At 48.9% G+C, this 19753-nt stretch overlaps 1 protein-coding gene across 4 annotated transcripts in view; it reads right to left on the reverse strand.

Annotated features, from left to right (window-relative positions):
- Window positions 1-19753, reverse strand: part of Kcnq2 (potassium voltage-gated channel subfamily Q member 2) — a 60011-nt gene that overhangs the window by 24091 nt on the left and 16167 nt on the right. For all 4 annotated transcript variants that reach the window (XM_052184562.1, XM_052184561.1, XM_052184563.1 and 1 more), the window contains exons 2-9: window positions 15511-15601; window positions 14466-14592; window positions 13967-14142; window positions 12896-13021; window positions 10568-10678; window positions 9913-10008; window positions 5829-5923; window positions 1365-1433 (exon numbers count right to left, since the gene is read on the reverse strand). In XM_052184562.1, coding sequence (XP_052040522.1) covers window positions 1365-1433; window positions 5829-5923; window positions 9913-10008; window positions 10568-10678; window positions 12896-13021; window positions 13967-14142; window positions 14466-14592; window positions 15511-15601 — 891 coding nt within the window. The remainder of the gene's footprint in view (window positions 1-1364; window positions 1434-5828; window positions 5924-9912; window positions 10009-10567; window positions 10679-12895; window positions 13022-13966; window positions 14143-14465; window positions 14593-15510; window positions 15602-19753) is intronic.

Raw genomic sequence — 19753 nt, forward strand, 5'->3', positions numbered from 1 at the left:
ATGGACTGAGGTCTTGGTGCCCAAATGGTGGCATCATTGAGAAGTGACCAAATCAACCTCATCCTTGAGTTAATCCATTCATGAGTTTATAGAGAATAGGCTATTAGCAGGTGCAGGGAATGTATATAGAGACAGATCAACGGAGTCTTTTTGTCACCTTTGAAGGGTGAATCATGTCTCTGGCTTCTTTCTGTCTCTCTCTTCTTCCTAACTTTCACAAGATGAACAGTTTTCACCCATTACATCCTTATGCCATGATGTTTCTGCCTTGCCACATCCTATAGGCAATGAAACCAACTAAACAACCAACTACAAACTGAAACCTCACTTCTTAGGGGACTTCCCAGAGCATCTTTGAACATCCATACTTCCACTAACCATCCCTTCAAGGTGGTGTAGGTTTGTTCTAATATCACCCAATCAGCACCCAATTTGAAACCCACTGTCACACTCTTGGGTGTTTGTTAAAACAGTACCCCATATTGTCAGCTCCGAATCTGAGTTATCTAGAGCTTCAGTAACATGACATCATAATCAGGTTGTTAAGCCCACACAATTTACTCTTTGACAGTCCTGGAGTAGAAACCCAGAAGTCAAGGTATTGCTGGACTGAACTCCTTCACAAACTCTAGGAAAAGATCCACCTTGCCATTCCAGGTGGCTTTGTCTTATGGCTATATCACTACAGTCTTTGCCTGTGTCTTCATTTAGCTTCTGCCCTGTTATTTTCTCCAAAGTTCTCTTTTCTTAAATGAAGATGATGAATGGATCCAGAATCCACTCAGAATATCCAGGTGTAGGACAGGTCACTGGAGGTCACATGAGCAGGTTCGGAAGTGCCTACATATGTTTAGGAACAGGGCCTACCATCAGCCCACCGCTACCACCCTGTTCTTCCAAAGGCTCTTTGGAGACAGGGATTTGCTTGGGGCTCTAACTTAATCTCTACTTCTGTGGAAAGCAAGCCCGTCTTTATACCCATCACTGGTCCAAATACTGTGAGTCACAAATTCTGTGACTGAAAGACCAGTACTACTGTAAACACGTTACCACTCAACATTGGGAACGCAGTGCTGGGACACTACTTCCTACCCAAACTTGAGCCATGAATGAGTCAGATGATCCTTTATCAAAGTCCTCTCCTTACCCCACCCACCTCGTGCCCATCCCTTTAACCAGCTACTCTACTAGCGATAGGATCCTTAATCCAGCTAGGAAAATCTAACTAGTCTTTAAGACTAGTAGCCAAGAATGCCCCAGGGCTTTTTGTCACCCGCCAAAGTTCTAGAGCCTCTCAAGAGACCCAGGCTGCCCACTCTACCCTAGTGTTCCAGCCTCAGCTTGGGAGGAGATCCTGTGCTGACCTGAAGGTAAGTCCAGATTTGCTCTTGAGATTCCTCAGCAGCTCCAGCTGGTTCAGAGGCGGGATGAGCCTGAGGCAAGAGAAGGAGAGGTGAGTAAGCCTAACCCCCTAAGAGCTGAGGCTCATCTCTGCACACCCACATCTACTCCATCCATGGGAGTGAACAGCAGATGCCAGAGCATGGGTGTAGAACACCTGAAGCTCTGGGCTCAGTGCCTCCACCTCTCCCAAGCTCCAGGGCTGTCTTTATTCCCCCCCCCCCCACATACACACACCCCTGCTTCTCATGTTCCTGGGGCCTGGGGCTTCAGGCATAGGAAATGAACAGTAGGCCACGAGGGCCCAGCTCATCGGCATGGAATAGATCAAGAGAGCAGAGTCCAGGTAGGGTGCCTCTTCCCAACCTCTCTTCTGCTCTACTTCCCTGACCCTGAAAATTTCAAGGAGCTGCGAATAGCACCCCAACATATCAACGTCTCAGACCCTTAAGTCCCTTTGCAGAGCGTCTTTGCCTCCAAAGGCTGGAATGGTGCAGTGGGAAGGTCACAGAAAAGGGCTTTGCTGGGCAAAGAGAAGCTCATTTCTAGGACTCTTGGATGATTATCCTGGACAACTGAGAAGAAAAGCCTGATCTCATCAGACCCTGGTGCTTTTAGGACCCTCAGCATATAACATGGCTCTGTTCCTTTTCCTGACCTGGTCACACACCGCTGGCAGACCACACCAGGCTTCTGCCTGCCTGCCCTGGCGTTTGGCCAGTCCATTGCCACAGACAGTATTGGGGAAGGCATGTGCTATACAGAAGGTGAACCCTTGCCGCACAGGGGTAAAAAAAAAAATCTCCTTGTCCCATCTCACTTTCAGCCTTAGACCCTCAGTTTCCTCCTGGTAAACTGCTCCTGCCTGGTCCATGAAATCTCCATCTTGTTTTAGAATAAACACAACAGTCCCTTGGCTCTTGTGACCCTGAGCCCTGACACTCATTTCCCAGTTCTGATCCTACCTGTTCCAGGACACCCTCACGCTGCAGATTCCTCTGGTCTCTCTTTCAACACTGGCCTCCCAGGGTCCTGACTACATGCCAGGCTCCTCAGGACCCTCTACCTCATCTTGTCTTTCATTCTTGACCCCTTAGCTAAAAAGCACAAAACTTGGATTCTTATGCTTGGGTTCCTGCAGCAGTGAGCCACCTCCCAGTCCAGCACTGCTAGCCCTCCTCTCTGTGTGACCACAGGTACTGGAAATGTTCTGTGTCTTCCTATGTCTGCTCTTCTCACCGGGACTCTCTCAAGACTCTCACCGTCTCTCTGCCCCACCCCCACTCCAGCAGGTCTCTCAAACACGCCCAGTAGCCTTACTCTTCTCCCACTCAAACATTTAACAGCTCCCCAACCATCTCTAAAACAGAAGGGCAGCTGAGTTCACTGGCCAACTTACTCTTCACTCCAGTTCCAGGCAGAAACCCACCCTACACCCCTGAGCCACTGCTGTCTATGGTTATCTTCTCCTCCTCTCTCCTTTCACCCCCATAGGCTGCACAGACTCTGGCAAGGGTAGCTACATCTGGGCCTTCTTTGCTTCACAGCCCCAGCCCCAGGGGCAGACCTAGAAAGGCTCTGAAAAATCCTAAAACAAAACACCACAAGTCCTGTGAGCTTCTCTTTTCCTACCCTTTGCTTTTTTGGTTTTGTTTTGTTTTGTGTTGTTTTGTTTTGTTTTTTTGCCTCCCTTCCCCCAAGCCATTCGTTGTCCTTGACAGGTCGGCAAAAGCTGGAGCCTAGCAATCAAGTTAGTCAGCTGGGGCCAGGAGGGCCGACCTTCCACCTTCACCCAGCCCTGGGGCCTGGAGCAGGGTCCCTGGCACATCCCTCTGCTTTGAACACCCACATTTACCACCACCACACAGGCCAGGTTAGACACATGTAAGGCCAGGTTAGACACATGTAAGCCCAGCCCTCCCAGCCACACTGGATGCATGCCCAGGACACACGAAGCAGCAACCAGGGGCAGACACATGGAGTAGGGCCGTGCACATAGCTGGTCACCCCTGAGCAGTCACAAAGGATTGGGAGAGGAGCAACCCCAGGAGAGTATGGGCTAATCCAAGAACACTGTCGGGACAACTCCAGCCACACAGGTTGGGGGTTCTGGGGGACATTTTCTTTCTGAGTGTAGTATTGGCTGGAAAAGATGAACTGAGGAGAGAAGAAGCAGACAGGACAGGACACAGGTCTTACACCTGCCAGGAGAATGGGAGCCCCGGGAGAGGCAGGACATTAGATGTTACTACCACAGTTACCTGCACCCCTGGGGTCTGGGAAGATGTCCAAGGGCCTACCCAGGAATCCTTCTATTTTGAGAGTCAAGTGCTTAATCTCCTAGTCCAGACCTTATAAAAGGCAGGAGACAGGTCACAGCTCCAGAGAAAAGGACCTATACCTGCTATTGGACCAGGTCAGGAAGGATTGATCCATTTTGTAAGGCTACGCTGGAATGGGAGTCTTCCTCCAGCACAGACCTCACCCAAGCAGGGTAAAGAGGTGGCTCTCCTTCTACATGTGGAGTACGACTTCCTGAGTAGTATAGCTACCTGCACATGAACAAAGACTGTTACCTGCTTCCCAAATTGTTCCTAAACCACCCAGAATAAATGGCTCTGTTCCCTGGGCCTTCATGCTTTCTCCACTGTAGTATAAAGACTCTCGGGTCATGGGGGCACTCAGACTATGGAAGAGAGAACCTAGGGCAGATGTTCAAAGTAAGATTCTAGTCTGGGATGTGCTCCTAGTCCTAAACATAGATCCCTTAGACACATAGTTAGTCCCACGCCCGACACTGCTCATAAGTAGAAGCAGGGTTAGGGAACCACAGCTGTAAGACATGGCAGGAAGCAGGCCAAAGGACAAGACACAGTGAGGACGAGGGATCCAGCGACAGGGGAGCAGCAGCTAAGGAAGCAGGAATCAGAGAGGCAAGGTATGCTCACGCTGGCCCAGAAGGCACTATAGGGTTAACACAGGGATTCCAGGCAGGAAGGGGCCATCGGGTGACAGGGTCTGACAATAGTAGCATGAGGACTATAGGGCAGGTGCTCTAGGATGGGATATGAGCTCTGGAGGGCTTGCCCCACCCCAAACTCAGACAGACGAAAGCTACACACATCTTCCATCCCATGCATGTCCTACCTGGAGGCCCCATAGGTTTGAGTTTGTGAGCTTTCAAGGGTTTCACACACACATACACACAAAGGGAAAAGAACCAAATGTTTTAAAAGAACGGGATAAGAAAAAGAAAATGAAAAAGAAAGTTGAGGGAAGTAGGGGGAGACAACAGAATAAAGAAAATTAGCCCGTAGCTCAGTCCTGTCTCAATGCCCTGCAAGGAGCACGGAGCTTGAGGCAGGGCCAGGTGAGGGCTCAGGGCTGCAGAGAAGCCGTGGGCGAGCGCTGATGGCAGAGCCATCTTTGTCCCAAGCAATGCCTTGCCAAGACTGATGTAGGCAGAATGGTCTATGGTCTATCTGACCATTGCTGGTTGTCTGATCCCTGAAGATGATCCCCAGCCCAGGAGTCCTGACAGAGCTCTGTGTCCATGCTACCTGGGGATGGCTCAGATAGACAGAAACATGTGGAATGAAATGGTCTGAATCAGGTAACAAAACTGGGGAGACCTGGTCTATCTCTGTCTCTGTCTTTCTGTCTCTGACTTTCTGTCTCTCTGTCTCTCTTTGTCTCTCTCTGTCTCTCTCTTTCTCTCTCTCTGTTTCTGTGTCTGTCTGCCTGTCTCTCCCCCTCCCTTTCTCTCTCATTCAGAGTGACTTACAGTTTTGGGCCTCACTGCCTTGCCTTACTAAGCTCATCTAAGCTCAAGCTTTGTGCACACAATCCCTAAGCCAGTACTGCCACCTGTCTTCTGAGGCAGCCGGCACTGTCCCCTGGTGGTCCCCAGAAAGGCACTTTCTGACTTTTCCTGCTTTCCAGATTTTCCTGGGGGGCCATGTGTATTGTGTTGCTGAGGATGCTGGGACCCCATTGACCATATGACTTTCCTAGCTCTAAACTCTCACTGTAGTCTGGGTTATTCCCTATATGCATACACACCATAGTTGCCCTGGTCTTTGCAGGAGAACACAGTCTATACTTCTTAAGTCTTGGGCTACTAGAGGCTTTGCAGCCTCCAGCACTAAAGCTAGCATTCATTTCATGGAATGTCTTGGAGTGGGGATCACAACACAATGTACCCAAGGAATGGAAAACAAAGGATGGGTACAAGACTAAGAAATAAAAGCCACAATACTGTAAAACAAAGAACAAAATCAATACTGTGAAATACACCACACAGAACCCTTTGTGGAAAAAATACATACACTTGAAAACAAATACAAATGAATGGGGTTTTAAAAAGCAAATGTAAATTAAAAAGCAAACCACCATGCAGGGTGGCGAGGCTGGGCCTGGCGCAGTACCTGTACATGGGGACAGTGACTGTCCGCTCGTAGTACTGCCACGTGGAGTGCAGGTCCGTGCGTGAGAGGTTAGTAGCATAGAATCTCCAGGCAGACTGCAGTGGAAAGAGGTGAGATTGTTGTGGCAGAGCTGAGGCTACCCATCTCCAGGGACCTCACCCACATAGAACTGTAGCCCCATGCCTGTCTTCACCCCACAGCCTCAGTTTAACCTTGTGGGAGAAGTATGATGCCCGCAGAAGCTGGTGGGGTATGAGAGATACTCTGCCTCCTACTCAAAGTGAGTCTGCAGTGAGCCTTGGTGATCTTCTCTTTTGTCTTCCTTGACATCGACTGAGTGACTTCATTGCCTCTCTAGTCCAAACAAGTCTTACTCCCAACCCCATGAGACCTGGGAATGGGGACAAGGTTTGGGAGGACTGGACTCCTTTCGCCAGGCATATTGGCCCAGGCTTCTTCACTGGCTCAAGCCTTTTCCCATTCTGTATGCATTTCTTTTCTTTTTTTATATTCATCATAATCCACACAACATGAAGTCTACCATGTTTAAAGTACTCCTTTAAACTCCTTTAAAGTACACATAACACTATGTGGCCATAGCAACAGTCTATCCCCAGCTTCTTACCCTTAGGGAGCCAGGCCCAGACATAAAGTAGACACTTCCATTCCGACCTCCCACCAGGCTCTGGTAGCACCAGTCTTTCAGTCTCTACAGATTTGATTGTTTTGGAAATTTCCTATGATGGAATCTCATGACTGAATGGTCTGCCTGTTAGTTTCTTGCATGGAGGGAAAGGCCCTGGAAACAGGATTGTGCACATTGCCCACTGAGCTGCATCCCTTTGGGACTGAATAATACTTGACTTAACAAACAGATCACATACATTTTGATCATCCACCAGTGAGCATAGCTCACACATATTTTGACTGTTATATGCACTATAAACATGGAGGATTTTGGTTAATCACCTGTTTTGGGTCCTAACAAAGGAATGGACATGTGGGAAAGGCAATAATGTTACCCGTCACATGGCAAGAATGTGGGCAACAATGTCACATGACACATGGGTAACAATGTTGCGTGTCACCTTTCTTTGCTGATTGTTTTTGTTTATTTGGTTGATTCCTCTCTCCTTCCCTTTTCTTTTGGTATCAAGGGTAGAATCCAGAGCTTCACACATGTGAGACAAGTGCTCTACCACTGAGCCCAACTCTGATTATGGCTTTCTGAGTGGTAGCTACACCTTACACCCCACCAGTGGTGTGTGAAAGTCCAGTGCCACTAAGTTCCCACCAATGATTACTTTCCATTTTTAAAATTTTAACCATTCCCACGAGGGTCAACTGGCATTTCATGATTTGATCTTCATTCATCTAATGGCATCTTGTCATATGTCTACGGCCAGCTGTCTTTCTTCTTGAAAAAAAAATGTCCATTCAAGTCCCTTGCACCCAAACCCTCTGGGTTGTTTGTCTTTTGCGCTTGAGCTACTGGGGTTCTTCATATATTCTGGATATTAAGCTCATTTCCAAACCTTTCTCCCATTCTCTGAATTGTCTTGTCACTCTTGAATGTCCTTTGAGGCACACATTTTTAATTTTGACCTAATTTTGATTTAATTTTAATTTATGTTTTGGTATCAAATATAAAAGATAAAAACAATAAAGCTTGCTTACTTCTAAATAGTTTAATAGATTTAGCTCCCTGCCCTCCTGCAACATCTCACTATACACCCCAGCCTAGCCTCAAACTCAAGAGCTTCTCACCTCAGCTCCAAAGTTCTGGGATTACAAGTAAACACCATAAAGTCTAACCTAGGGCTGATGAGATGGCTCAGCAGTTAACAGCACTGACTACTCTTCCAAAGGTCCTGAGTTCAAATCCCAGCAACCACATGGTAGCTCACAACCATCCGTAACGAGATCTGATGCCCTCTTATGGAGCGTCTGAAGAAAGCTACAGTGTACTTACATATAATAAATAAATAAATCTTTAAAAAGAAACAGCCTAACCAAACATCATCTTTTTAAAGAAAATATTAAAAACAGAGGATGATGACACCATGTCTATTCTACAGAACCTCGGAGGCTGAAGCAAGAGGATCACGTGAGGCCAGCCTGGGCTATAGAGACTCTGTTACAAGCAAGAAAACAAGAACAACAAAACAGGTCTCCAGTTCCCTAATACCATGTGTTGAAACAGTTCTCATTAGACAACTTAGTGCCTTATCTGAAATCAGTTGACACATAGGCTCACTGTTCTACTGGTACACTTGTCCAGGCTGGCCTCAAACTCAGAAATCTGCCTGCCTCTGCTTCCCAAGTGCTGGGATTACAGGCATGCACCACCACCGCCCGGCTTTTTTTGTTTTTCTGTTTTTGTTTTTTTAATTAATTTATTTATTTAATGTATGAATGCTCTATATACATGTATATCTGCATCCCATTACAGATGGTTGTGAGCCATCATGTGGTTGCTGGGATTTGAACTCATGGCCTCTAGAAGAGCAGACAATGCTCTTAACCGCTGAGTCATCTCTCCATCCAGAGAACTATACTGTTTTGATTGCTGCAGCTTTGAATAAGATTTAAAATATGAAAGTGTAAGAGCCTCCATAATTGGTCCTCCTACAGTGCTGTCCTGGAATATCCAGCATCCATTGTAATTCCTCAGTCACCTTAGGATTAGCTTTCCCATTTCTGTAGAAAGGGGGTGGAGGGCACTGAACCTGCATGCCAATGTTTTAAAAGAACATTTTAATTATGTCATCCAGTCCCTAAACATGGAGTTTCATTTTACTTACTTTGGTCTCCATCAGTCTTTCAATAACATCAAGGACTACATGAGGGCCAGGCTGGCTAGGCTGACTTCTATAGGATGCATTAAGGGCACAGAAGGCCTGGTACCTCCTTTGAGACTCCCTCTCCAAGTATTTTTCTGGTTGGGAGCCAGAATCATAAACAGGTGATAATCCTCTTGAAAAATCAGCTTTTCTACCCCTGCACCTATATGAAGGCTACTGGGGTCATTGTTAACCAAAGCCTTGGCCCCAAATATGTAGAAAAGTCATCTTTACTCAAAGGAAGACCCTTTGATCAACTGTTCTACCACAATGCCTTCACCCTGTGGTTATATGTCATAAATGAGCTGGAGATAAAGCTCTGGGAACGACCCTGAAATTCACAGTGGGGAAACTGTGTAGGCAAGACAAATAAGGAGGCACTTGTGGGTGAGGCAGGAACAGCTATGCTATTGCTCTTTGGTGGTAGACTCACGGGGCGCTGTTGAATGGCCTTTGAATATATGGGGGTGGTACTCAATTTATGCTGCTCCCTGTCAAACCTTTTGGCCCCATGGACATGGAGTTATTTTTCAAATGAGCATTCTATTCTTTTTTGTATATTTTGAAATTAAAAAACAATATCCACATGTTTTATGATGAAAGCTATGTAGTATTGACACAAAAGGAAGCTGTACCCAAGGTTGAGACAGTGAAGGCCACATCTTTTAAAAGAAAGACAGATACAGATGGCCACATTCATCTGGCAGGAAATCCTGGCTAACTCCAGAGTCCATGAGGACTCTGTGTTCTGCATGCATGCTCAGGCGGCCTGCACATCTCACCTGCCCCTAAATGGTAAGACCACCTGAGCAAGCACAGAGCAGCAAGGCACAGTCCACAGCTCAAGCTGAAGTGGCACAGATGTGCCTCAGGAGGCACTTGCTAGCAGACTTGCAACCTCTCTAAGCTGTGGGTCTCACAGAATAGGTGTGATGAGCCACCTACCTCACAGGACACTGGGAATGACCTTGATGGTTCCTGAGACAGTATGACCTGAGCCAAGTGATCTCTGGGGATAGGTCCATCCAGCAGCACTACCATGAGTCACTGGGTGTGACCTCAGATGGTCAATCTATTCTTATGCTGAACACAACCTTGTTTTCCAAACACAAGCTATAGCCTATCCATAGACAGGGAAAAGCATGGTACAGCTATTGTCAGTGCCAAGACCCTAGTGGGCTCCCTTCTAGGTGAGATGGAATCAGAACAGGGGTTGGACCCTAACAGGGACTAAGGCTCACCTGGATCAGACCTGCTGCAGGATTCCTCCGTTTCTCAAAGTGTTTTTGCCGATGCTGCTCTTGGACTTTCAAGGCAAAGCCGGATCCCAAAATGCCCTGCAAGTCAATGAAATCAGACCACATCCTGGGATCATACCCCTCCTCACCCTTGCCTACAATACCTGTGTTTTGTGGGTGCACCTTCCTATATCTTTAGAATTCTTTAGCACCTCCAGGCCCAGGGAACCTCTGGTTAGCAGAAGGCAGTGCCTAGTGATCCCAATCAGAAGCCCTCCTAACCTGCTGTGTCCACAAGGCAGCTGCAGCCAGCTGCCCTCTGTCAGCCCCAATGCAGCAGTCAATATACCCATTCTGTATGTGGTAAATGAGGACCCCCATTATCTAGAGTCATTTAGATGGAAAAGCCACAGAAATCAGCAGAGCTATGTGAAAAGGCCTGATCTAAAGACACTAGAAATTTGTCTAAGGAGACTATAGGCATCTAAGCCAGAGCAGCCTCACTCTGATCGAGTCTGGGGCCTCTCTAGGGACTGTCAACCCCACAGGGACCTGCTCCTGTCCAAGTTCATGGTTTACGGGTGGGCCGTGGCCAAGTCTTACAGGGAGCCTCTAAGACCCCTAACATCCCCAGAACAGGAAGGCACACAGGACTTACAGCAGGAAGAGCGAAGAACGAGACACCAATGAGGGTGAACGTCGCTGCTAACAGTCTCCCGTTCCAGGTTTGCGGGTACTTGTCTCCATAGCCAATGGTTGTCAGGGTGATCTGAGGGGCAGGGGGGCTCTGGTCACTTGGAAAGGCTGGCAATGGCTTACCACAGAGGCCACAATACCAGGCCAGATGTCTCTGCTCAGTCATGGGAAGTTCACCCAAATAGTTTAGGGGGAAGCTGGACACTGATGGCCACTACAACTTTGACTGGACCTACAGGAGGGTTATCCTTCCTACATCATTCATACGAGGGCAAAACAAGGCCAGGGTCAGCATAGGCTGTCCTGTATTCTATAATCCTGTCAGACCCCAATCTTTTTTCTACACTGGAAGGGGAATCATTCCCAAGGCTCCCCTAATTCATACCTGAGAGGGTAGACTACACAGTTTACACACAGACACCAAGCAAGGAGAGCAGTTTTCATCCAGATGAATTGCTGGCATTTCAAGTCCCTCCTCTGTGCTCAGAGGAAGGAAGCACCAGTTAACTGGTGAGCGCCCACAAAGTCAGGGGACAAAATCAAGGACATGCAAGAATTCCAGATCCACAGGGTGTTGGGACTTGGAATGGCCTAGGAGAGCAGGATTCAGGGAGAACGGAAGACAGTCTAGGAGAGGGTCTGGCCCAGGAGGGGAAGAGGCAAGAGGTGGTGGGTAGAAGGTAGCCAAGAAGACAGATGGGTAGTAGTGGGGGGCCTGTATTTTAGAAACCCATGAACATTTTAAAATACAGGGATTACTTTGAAACAATAAAGATAAATGTTTGCTTCCATTCTGAAAGAGAAGGAAGGCCTAGGCCCAAGAAAATTCTGAAGAGAATAGGCTGTATCACCCTCACAGGACCCTGGGGCCAACTGGTTACAGTTCAGGACTCCTGGGTGCCAAGCTGACTCCCTCATCAGAGCCTGGGCATACACACTCAAACAATCCAGCTGTTCCTGCTTTGGGCCTATCTCACATTCTCCTCCACCAGTCATCTCCAGCCTTAAATGTTCTTCATTCCTAATAGCCCTGCTTCCTCCCAAAAGGACAAGGTGTTCCAGGCTGTTGGGTATCAGCAAGATCTCAAGTAAACTGCCCTGTGGCTTCACCCCAGGGGCAGTTGTCTGATCCTCCCCCAGTGACTCTGCAAGCACAGCATCTGCCTAGGTTATCACCTCATGGCTAGTCAGGTGACAACAGCCTCTGCCTGAGCCTCCAAGGAGTCAAAACAATGTGGGAGGGGCTAGGAGAAACCCATTCCTATCTCATTGGAGAAGGTCTCAGGGCTAGTGTGGGCTCTAGAAAGCAAGATCAGAAAACAGGGTCCTAGGAAACCTGTCTTTCATATCCACTCCAAGCAGAAGTCCAAAGATGACTACTAGGCCCTTCTGGAAAGGAGCAGTGAGAGAGGACTTCTGGAATGTCCTAGGCAGAGTCAAGCACGGGGAGCCTCAGGCACAAAGGCCACCTGGGTGGCAGCAAGTCTTGGGGAAGCTGCAATTAAAGCCACTGTCAGAGGCTGCAGACCACCTAAAAAATACATCCCAGAGAGTCAGGGCCTGTGTTTTCCATTTGCACTGTGTGTGTGTGTGTGTGTGTGTGTGTGTGTGTGTACACACACGTGTGCATGTGCGTGTATGTGTACGTGTGCGTGTGTGTGTGTGTGTGTGTGTGTGTACGCAACTTTTACATAGCTCCTGGAGATCCAAACTGAAGTCCCCATGCTTTCAAAGTAATTACTTTATCCACTGAGCCATCCTCACTTTGAACTCTCCCTTGTCTCTCACAATGAAAGACAGGATTGACTGGAGATGGAAGGCCAGCACAAGTGCCTGGAATAGTGGCAGATGGCCTTGGGAATGGAAGACCAAGATTACAATGTTGCCTCCACCCTCACACTGCTCCAAAGTTATGAGAGTCATTCAAACTCCTGAGCTGGGGAGCCCCAGGATGGCTTTACTGGTCATTACTCTCAGAGCCTCAATATTCCCCACCCTAATCTTTCTCCTACACAGTCCAGTGCCAAATGGAGAACTGCAGGAAGGTAACAGAAGCCAGTCCGCACCCCTCCCCCTCACATCTACTAACACAAGCAGCACATCAGCCTCAGTCGTCATCATGTCCACAGCCAGCCACCAGGTGTCCTCCAAGAGACATGCCCACCCAGCTCAGCCTAAAGGCAGCAAGGTCTCTCCTTCAGGTCCCAAGGGGCAGGGTGTACATCCTTGGGATAGCAGTAGCCAGAGGATGTGGAGGAGGAAGGAACGGGGACCAATGAGCAGGACTTACCAGACCCCACCAGAGTGCATCTGCGTAGGTGTCAAAGTGGTCATTCTCACCCTTTTCTGCCAAGTACACCAGAAACGAGGCCAGGATGAGGCAGAGGAAGCCAATGTACCAGGCAGTCACCAGCTCCTGCAAAGGCAGGAAGCCACATCATTGTCCTTCTCAGGCTAGCCTGGAAACCCAGCATGGGAGCCCTGCCCTCGACTGGGCAGCTCGAGGGACTTGGAGGATGGAATCCCCTCCTGATGCCAGCAAGGTACAACTAGAATAGACACTGGTCAGAATTGGCAACAGGGCTTGCCCTGGATAATGAAGAGTGAGTGCTGGCTGGACAATGCAACTTTCAGCTGACTATTTTAGATCTGGGAGCAGAGCAGCCAGCAGCCCTTTAAACACCCTGTCCATAGCTATGGAAGCACATACCCCTAACAGCTGGGGTCCCAACACTGTGGAGATATCCCCAAGAGGTACAGGCCTCAACAGGCATATACTCAGTTCCCAACACTCAGGGTGTGCAGTGCAGAGAGCAGGGAGAGACCAGGCCTTCAGTGAAATCAACTTTCCCAAAGCCCAGTGCCTGCCCTGACACACTCATGGCTGACAGAAAGGGGTGGGGGACCAGGCAAGATAGAAAACATCTGAGGCAATGAGAAAATAAAGAGCACAAAGGTTCCATAGTACAAAATGGCAGAAACCAGGTCTTGGCCACTGAAGACTCCTTCAACACAGAATATGCACCCACAGCCACCCCATAAGTACCCTGTTCATCAGCCGCCACAAGCCACAGTTTAAACAACCCCTAAGCAGGTGATTCAGGCAAAGTATCGATCCAGGCCCTCAGAACCAGGAAGGGAAATGTAGCTCAGCTACAGGGGCTGCCAACTACAGGAAGAATTGCTCACACTAAGAATAGAAAATAGCTTCTGAGGACAGGTGAGGAAGACAGTCAGCCATGGGATAAAAGGAGAGGCTCATTTATATCGTGCCTGGTCTGTGACTGCATCAGCTTAGATCAGCCTGGAGCCTGGAGGCCATGGTAAACAGCAGGCCCCAGGCAGGACCAGGGCTGCTCACCTTGCTATGAGCGTAGACCACCGATCCCAGGAGCTTCCAGGTGCCACCCCTCCGGTCCATACGGATCATCCGCAAGATTTGCAAGAACCGCAGGCTCCGAAGCGCAGATGTGGCAAAGACATTGCCCTGGGACCCAGCAGCCAGTACAGCGATGGAGGCGATCAGCACCATGATATCTGTGGGAGACAAGCATAGATCACAGCATCTCCTTCCCAGGGCCCCCAGAGGAGGATTCAATGTCCCCATAGGCATGCGGGGTCTCATGTGGGGCCCTGGGAAGGGTGATTTCCAGTGCCCACCCTGCCTACTTATGGTGTCCACAGGGTGGTTTGTCCCCCTCCCAAGACCTAGGCCCTGTCAGCCCTGGCCTCCAACTCTAGGTCAGTGATAACAAGGAACTTCCAGAAGGCCCTATCCTCTCACTCAGCCCATTGTGGCCAAGACCGAGGCAACTCCTTCCCCAGACCCAACTATGGCAGGCATGTCCACTAGGCCTCACCAATCACACAGAACGGCTTCCTGGCAAACTTGAGCCTGCCCCTCCAGCCTCGATACCGGCAGCAGCAGCCTGCAGCCCAGATCCTCACAAAGTACTCAACACCGAATACCACGATGGTCACGATTTCCTGGGAGATGGGAGGAACACAGATGAGGACACTATCAGGCCTTAGGAGGGCTATCTCTATACTGCATGACACTTTCAGAACAGGGATGGATAAAGCCCCAGGGATCAGAAGCTAGAAATCAGAGCTTCAGACTTAGCTCAAACCCCATAGGGCACCTAGCTTATGTCATCCAGGATTGAATCCCTGCTAGAAACAGATCCTCCAGGGACTTACTGCTGCCAGAAAGTCCTGTAGACCACCTGAAGAATCCCCCTTCTCGCCTCCCTTCTGAGCTGGAGTGGGAGTTTCTAGTGTCAGGGTGAAGGGTGGGCACAGCAGAGCTGAGCTGAGAGAGTTCCCAGTCACACCAAAGGGAGAACAGGTTCTTCTAGAATTCAGGTGGCTCCAGGGCAGTGGGGCAAAGTGGGTGGAAAAGCACTCTAGTAGGATCATTCTTGAAGGGCCACCTCCGTTACCAATGGCAACAGAGGAATTACAGTCCCGTTTCCATGACACCCACCCCTGTCCCATCACAGGGTTTATGTGAGTGAGCATCATGGCCTCCCACCCCTTCACCCACATCTTCTGGGGAGCACCACACAATTCAGTGGGGGCACCTGAGAACGGAGACTCCAGAGAGCAGGGCGGAAAGGGGGTATAGTGAGAACTGCTGGATGCTGAAATATCACTTCTAGGGACTGGGAGGCTGGGAAGGGGCTTGAGGTCTCTATACCACAATGCTGGGAGCAACAGTAGCTGTGTGTGCAAGAAAGAACACTAACTACTCTGGAGGAGACCGTGTATGCAGACTCAGATGATGAGGGTTGAGGGCAGAACCAGAAGCAGATTTCTCTTCTGCTGGGAGGCAGACTGTGCTGCAGAGGTCTATTTCCCAGCCTCTAGGCCTCTCCCCATGCCCTGCCCAAGTGTGGGGCTTACCAAGATGTAGAGGGCCCCCTCGGAGCTCTTCTCATACTCCTTGATGGTAGAAAACACAGAAAGCACAAGGCAGGAGAAGACTAAAAGGAACCTGCAGGGGGTGAGAGACGTGCAGTCAGTGGGCCAGCAGTGGTCAGTGCAGCCTGCATCTATTAGCTAACATGCCTGGGACTCGGAGACCTTAGAGGACCCTCAGAGCACAGCAGGGGGCCAGTCCACACCTTGTCTCCTGCTACCCAAGACTTCACAATCATACCGATTGCTGACCAGGCCCCTCCATATCCTTGTCTATCTGGTTTTAGCCCAGGCAGCTTTAGCTAATGAAAAAACAATAAAAAGAACCAACTCCACACTGCCTGCTCTACAGAAGGTAAATATTCATTCTTTTTCTTGGTATGCAACAATTCCTCCCTAGGTTCAGAGGCAGAAAAATTCTCTTCCAGCTAGTTTGGGGTGCTGAACAAGAACTCGTATCATCTTTCTGGCCTTTCCCTAGCTGCTATGGTTTTCATTTCTCCTTCCTTACAAGTTCTGACGATTTCTGCTCACCAGCCTGTGGTTTCTGCTATAATTATTCATATATATATGTATATATGTACATATATATATGGAGAGAGAGAGAGAGAGAGAGAGAGAGAGAGAGAGAGAGAGAGAGAGAGAGAGAGATTACCTCCTGACCCTTCTTGGCCTGCCAAAATTCAAAATTCTCCTTCAAGATCTCTGCCCCCTTTCATGGCTATGTGCACCCTCTGTAAAATGGGATACTTTCTCTCTTACTCAACCCCAGAGCTCTACAGAGGACAAGTGCCATAGTCCTACCACAGGAATCCAGCTCGTGGCCTAAAACACATGATAGGTGGGCAGGAATACTGCCTGCTGAGGACCACCACATTCACATCTTATCCCGGGAGACTGGAGAAGCTACTGTTAAATCATAAGAGGCAGCCTCTAGGGCTGGTGAGATGGCTCAGCAGGTAAGGATGCTTGCTGCCAAGCCTAGGGAACCGAATTTCATCCCCTAGACCCACATGGTGGAAGGAGAAGACCAACTCCTAAAAACTGTCTTCTGATCCCCACGTGTGTACCGTGCGTGTCAGGGAGGAAGAGAAGGAAGGAGGAGGGAGAGTGAGGTATAATAAAATTTTTTAAACAGAAGAAGCAGACTCCAACATAAATGAGCCCCACATGTATACATGGGATGTGTACATGTCAGAGGCCCACTGGCTCTTAGGTAGCTCAAGTGGTATAACATTTTTCTGCAGATGACAACCTGTGACACAAAATAGGGACATCTGACATACAGTCACCAGGTCCTGTGCATGAAACATGCTTGGCTGCAGGCACCAAGAAGAACTTCACATTCACCTGAACCACAAGCGCTCTTGCTCAAGGAGTTGCTTGCGCCTTCCCCCGCCTGCCAGCAGTCCCGTTATCGTCAAAACTCACACAAATCTCTCTCTCCACCTAATGTGTGGAACTGACCACTGTCCCCACCAGTTAGGTCACCATTTTCCTCTTGCCATTCTTTGATATCCTCTGCGGCAGGCCCAGGGTGTTGTCTGTGAGAACATGCCCCCCTTGCTAGCTCATGGGTAAAAGCCTGGCTAGCTGATGCCAGCTGAGCAATCATGACCAGCTGCGCCTGCACCTCTGGAGCTGCAGATGATAAAACCCACTGCTGAAGACAGTACATTGGATTCTGCTCCTGCATAATCGAGACCTCTGACTTTTCTAGGTTGTGAGTAGGGTAGGTCTTGCTCCAAGCTCACTACTCACCATAACGGTGCTGTGTCTACTTTCTACCTGGCCCTGGCCCTTCCCTTTCAGACAAGCCACAATGAATGAGACATGGGCAGGAAAACAAGGAGCTAGGGATCCTGTTTAGTTGGCACAGTACGTGCCTAGAATACACAATTTCCTGGGTTTAGCAGCCAGCAGAGAATAAGCCAAGCATGGTGATGCATACTTATCAATCCCAGCACTCATGAGAACTCTGAACCCCCAAAGCTGGGCTCCATGTCCTTAAAGGAAACAGCATACAGTATGCAGGCCCAGTAGCCCGCAGTCTGGGTGAAAAGCCCAAGGCCACCAGTCTGGCAGCCTTAGACCCTTAAGGTCCATGTTCCACATTCCCATCAGGAAGGTAACAGCAGTCCAAGCACTTCATTGATGGAGCCTGGTACCTACCAGTGAATATATCCACACTGTGTTATCAGCAGGCATCCACCTGGCAAACTGAGCCCAATGGACCTGATGTAGGTCTTACTCATAGACACTTACTATCCCATCCCCAATTCAGCAGGCTTCCATCACCACAGAGGGCCCCGAGGCCAATCCCATCTCCACTCTCCATTATTTCAAGTACCCAAACAGTGTAGACAATCTCCTGTGCTATGGTGACCGACTAAAGTGTCCATCACATCTGAAAACATAGCAACACCAAAACCTGGGCTTGGCTGGTGGGGAATACTAGCACAGTCTTGCTGATATATACAACTGGCTTTCATCGGTAAGGAAGGGACAGGAGGACTCAGCCAGATGCCTGGGCATTCCAGCTAACTTAGTTGTCAAAGCAGAAGGCCCTGACGATGTTCTAGGACCACTATAGGTAGAGATTTAGGGCCAAGTACTATCAGAAAATGTTTCCATCAAAAACTAGAGTTGGGGTGAAGCATCTCTGGGATGAGCTAGAAACTCCCAGGAATCTATGAGGGTGACTCTAGTAGCTAAGACTCCTAGCAATAGGGGATATGGAACCCAAAACAGCCATGCCTATCACCAGGTAAGACTTCCAATGGAGGGATTGGGACACCACCTCAGCTACAAAACCTTCAACCCACTATTCTTCCTGCTTACAAGACATGCTGGGGTAAAGATGGAACAGAAATTGAGGGAATGGCAAGCCAGTGACTGATACAGCTTGAGACCCATCATGCTATGAGAGAGAGCCCATCCCTGATATGATTAATATGATTGTGCTATTCTTGTAGGCAGGAGCCTAGTGTAACTGTCATCAGAGAGGCTTTACCCATCATCTGATGGAAACAGATACACAAACCCACAGGCAAACCTTAGGCAGAGCTTGGGGAATCCTGTGGAAGAGGGGGAGGAAGGATCGAAGGAGTCATAAGGGTCCAGGACACCACAAGAAAACCTAGAGTCAACTGACCTGAGTCCACAGTGGTTTGTAGAGACTGAACCACCAACTAGAGAGCATGCATGGGATGGAGCTAGGCCCTCTGCACGTATGTAACTGTCATGCAGCTTGGTCTTCATGTGGGACTCCTAACAGCTGGAGCAGGCGCTATCTCTGACTATGTCACCTGCCTTTGGATCCCTTTCCCCTAACTGGACTGCCTTCTCTAGCCTCAAGAGAAGATGTGCCTAATCTTACTACAACTAGATATGCCAAGGTGGGTTCTGAGGAGAAAGGGAGGAGTAGATGGGAGGATGGGGAGGTGATAGGAAAGGACTGGGAGGAGAGGAGGGAGGGGAAGCTGCAGTCAGGATGTGAAGTAACTAAATTAAATTTAAAAAAAGAAGAAGAATTAACAAAATGTCTCCATTACCCAACACTGACCTCACCAACACCCACCTAGGACCTAGCTGCCCTACTCTCAAAATAACAGGTACCTGGAAGGCTCATGTAAGCCAGTGAATACACCATGCCAGGGTCTGTACAATATGCCAGCAGTATATCCAGCCCAGGAGGATGGTAAGGGTCTAACTCCCTGTGCCAAGAGAGAGACACAAAGTACGGAGTTCGAAAACTGAAAGGGAACTCCAAGAGGCAAACAGAGGACCATCTGGTGCTCGAGATGAGACAATGCCTATCACTCAAATCACCAGTCAAAAGTCAAGACAATGTCTCCCTGACAAGAGCTAAGGATGCGTCAGGGTCCCTCATTGTGTGTTCCAGCTTAAATCAGCCCACAGCAACTGGTAGCCAGCAGCATTCAGAGAGCATCTGTCACCAGGGTTCTCAGCCTCAGCCTCAGCTAAACCTACAACAACACTGGCCCTAAGAGATGCACAGACCCGACAATCTTCCTGGGCATAAGTCCCAGGTCTGTGGCTCCTAAGACCATCCAACACCAGAGTCTCAAGCTTCTGAGTTCTCAAACAGAGGCAGTGGCAGCAGTGACTGACTGCTGGCACAATCAGAACAGCACAAAGCCACGGTCACATTTCAAAACTGCAATTAATTTCCTTTGCTCGTTAGCCAATTTATTCAATTAACTGA

Source organism: Apodemus sylvaticus, chromosome 5, assembly GCF_947179515.1.
Source record: "Apodemus sylvaticus chromosome 5, mApoSyl1.1, whole genome shotgun sequence".
NCBI lineage: Eukaryota > Metazoa > Chordata > Mammalia > Rodentia > Muridae > Apodemus > Apodemus sylvaticus.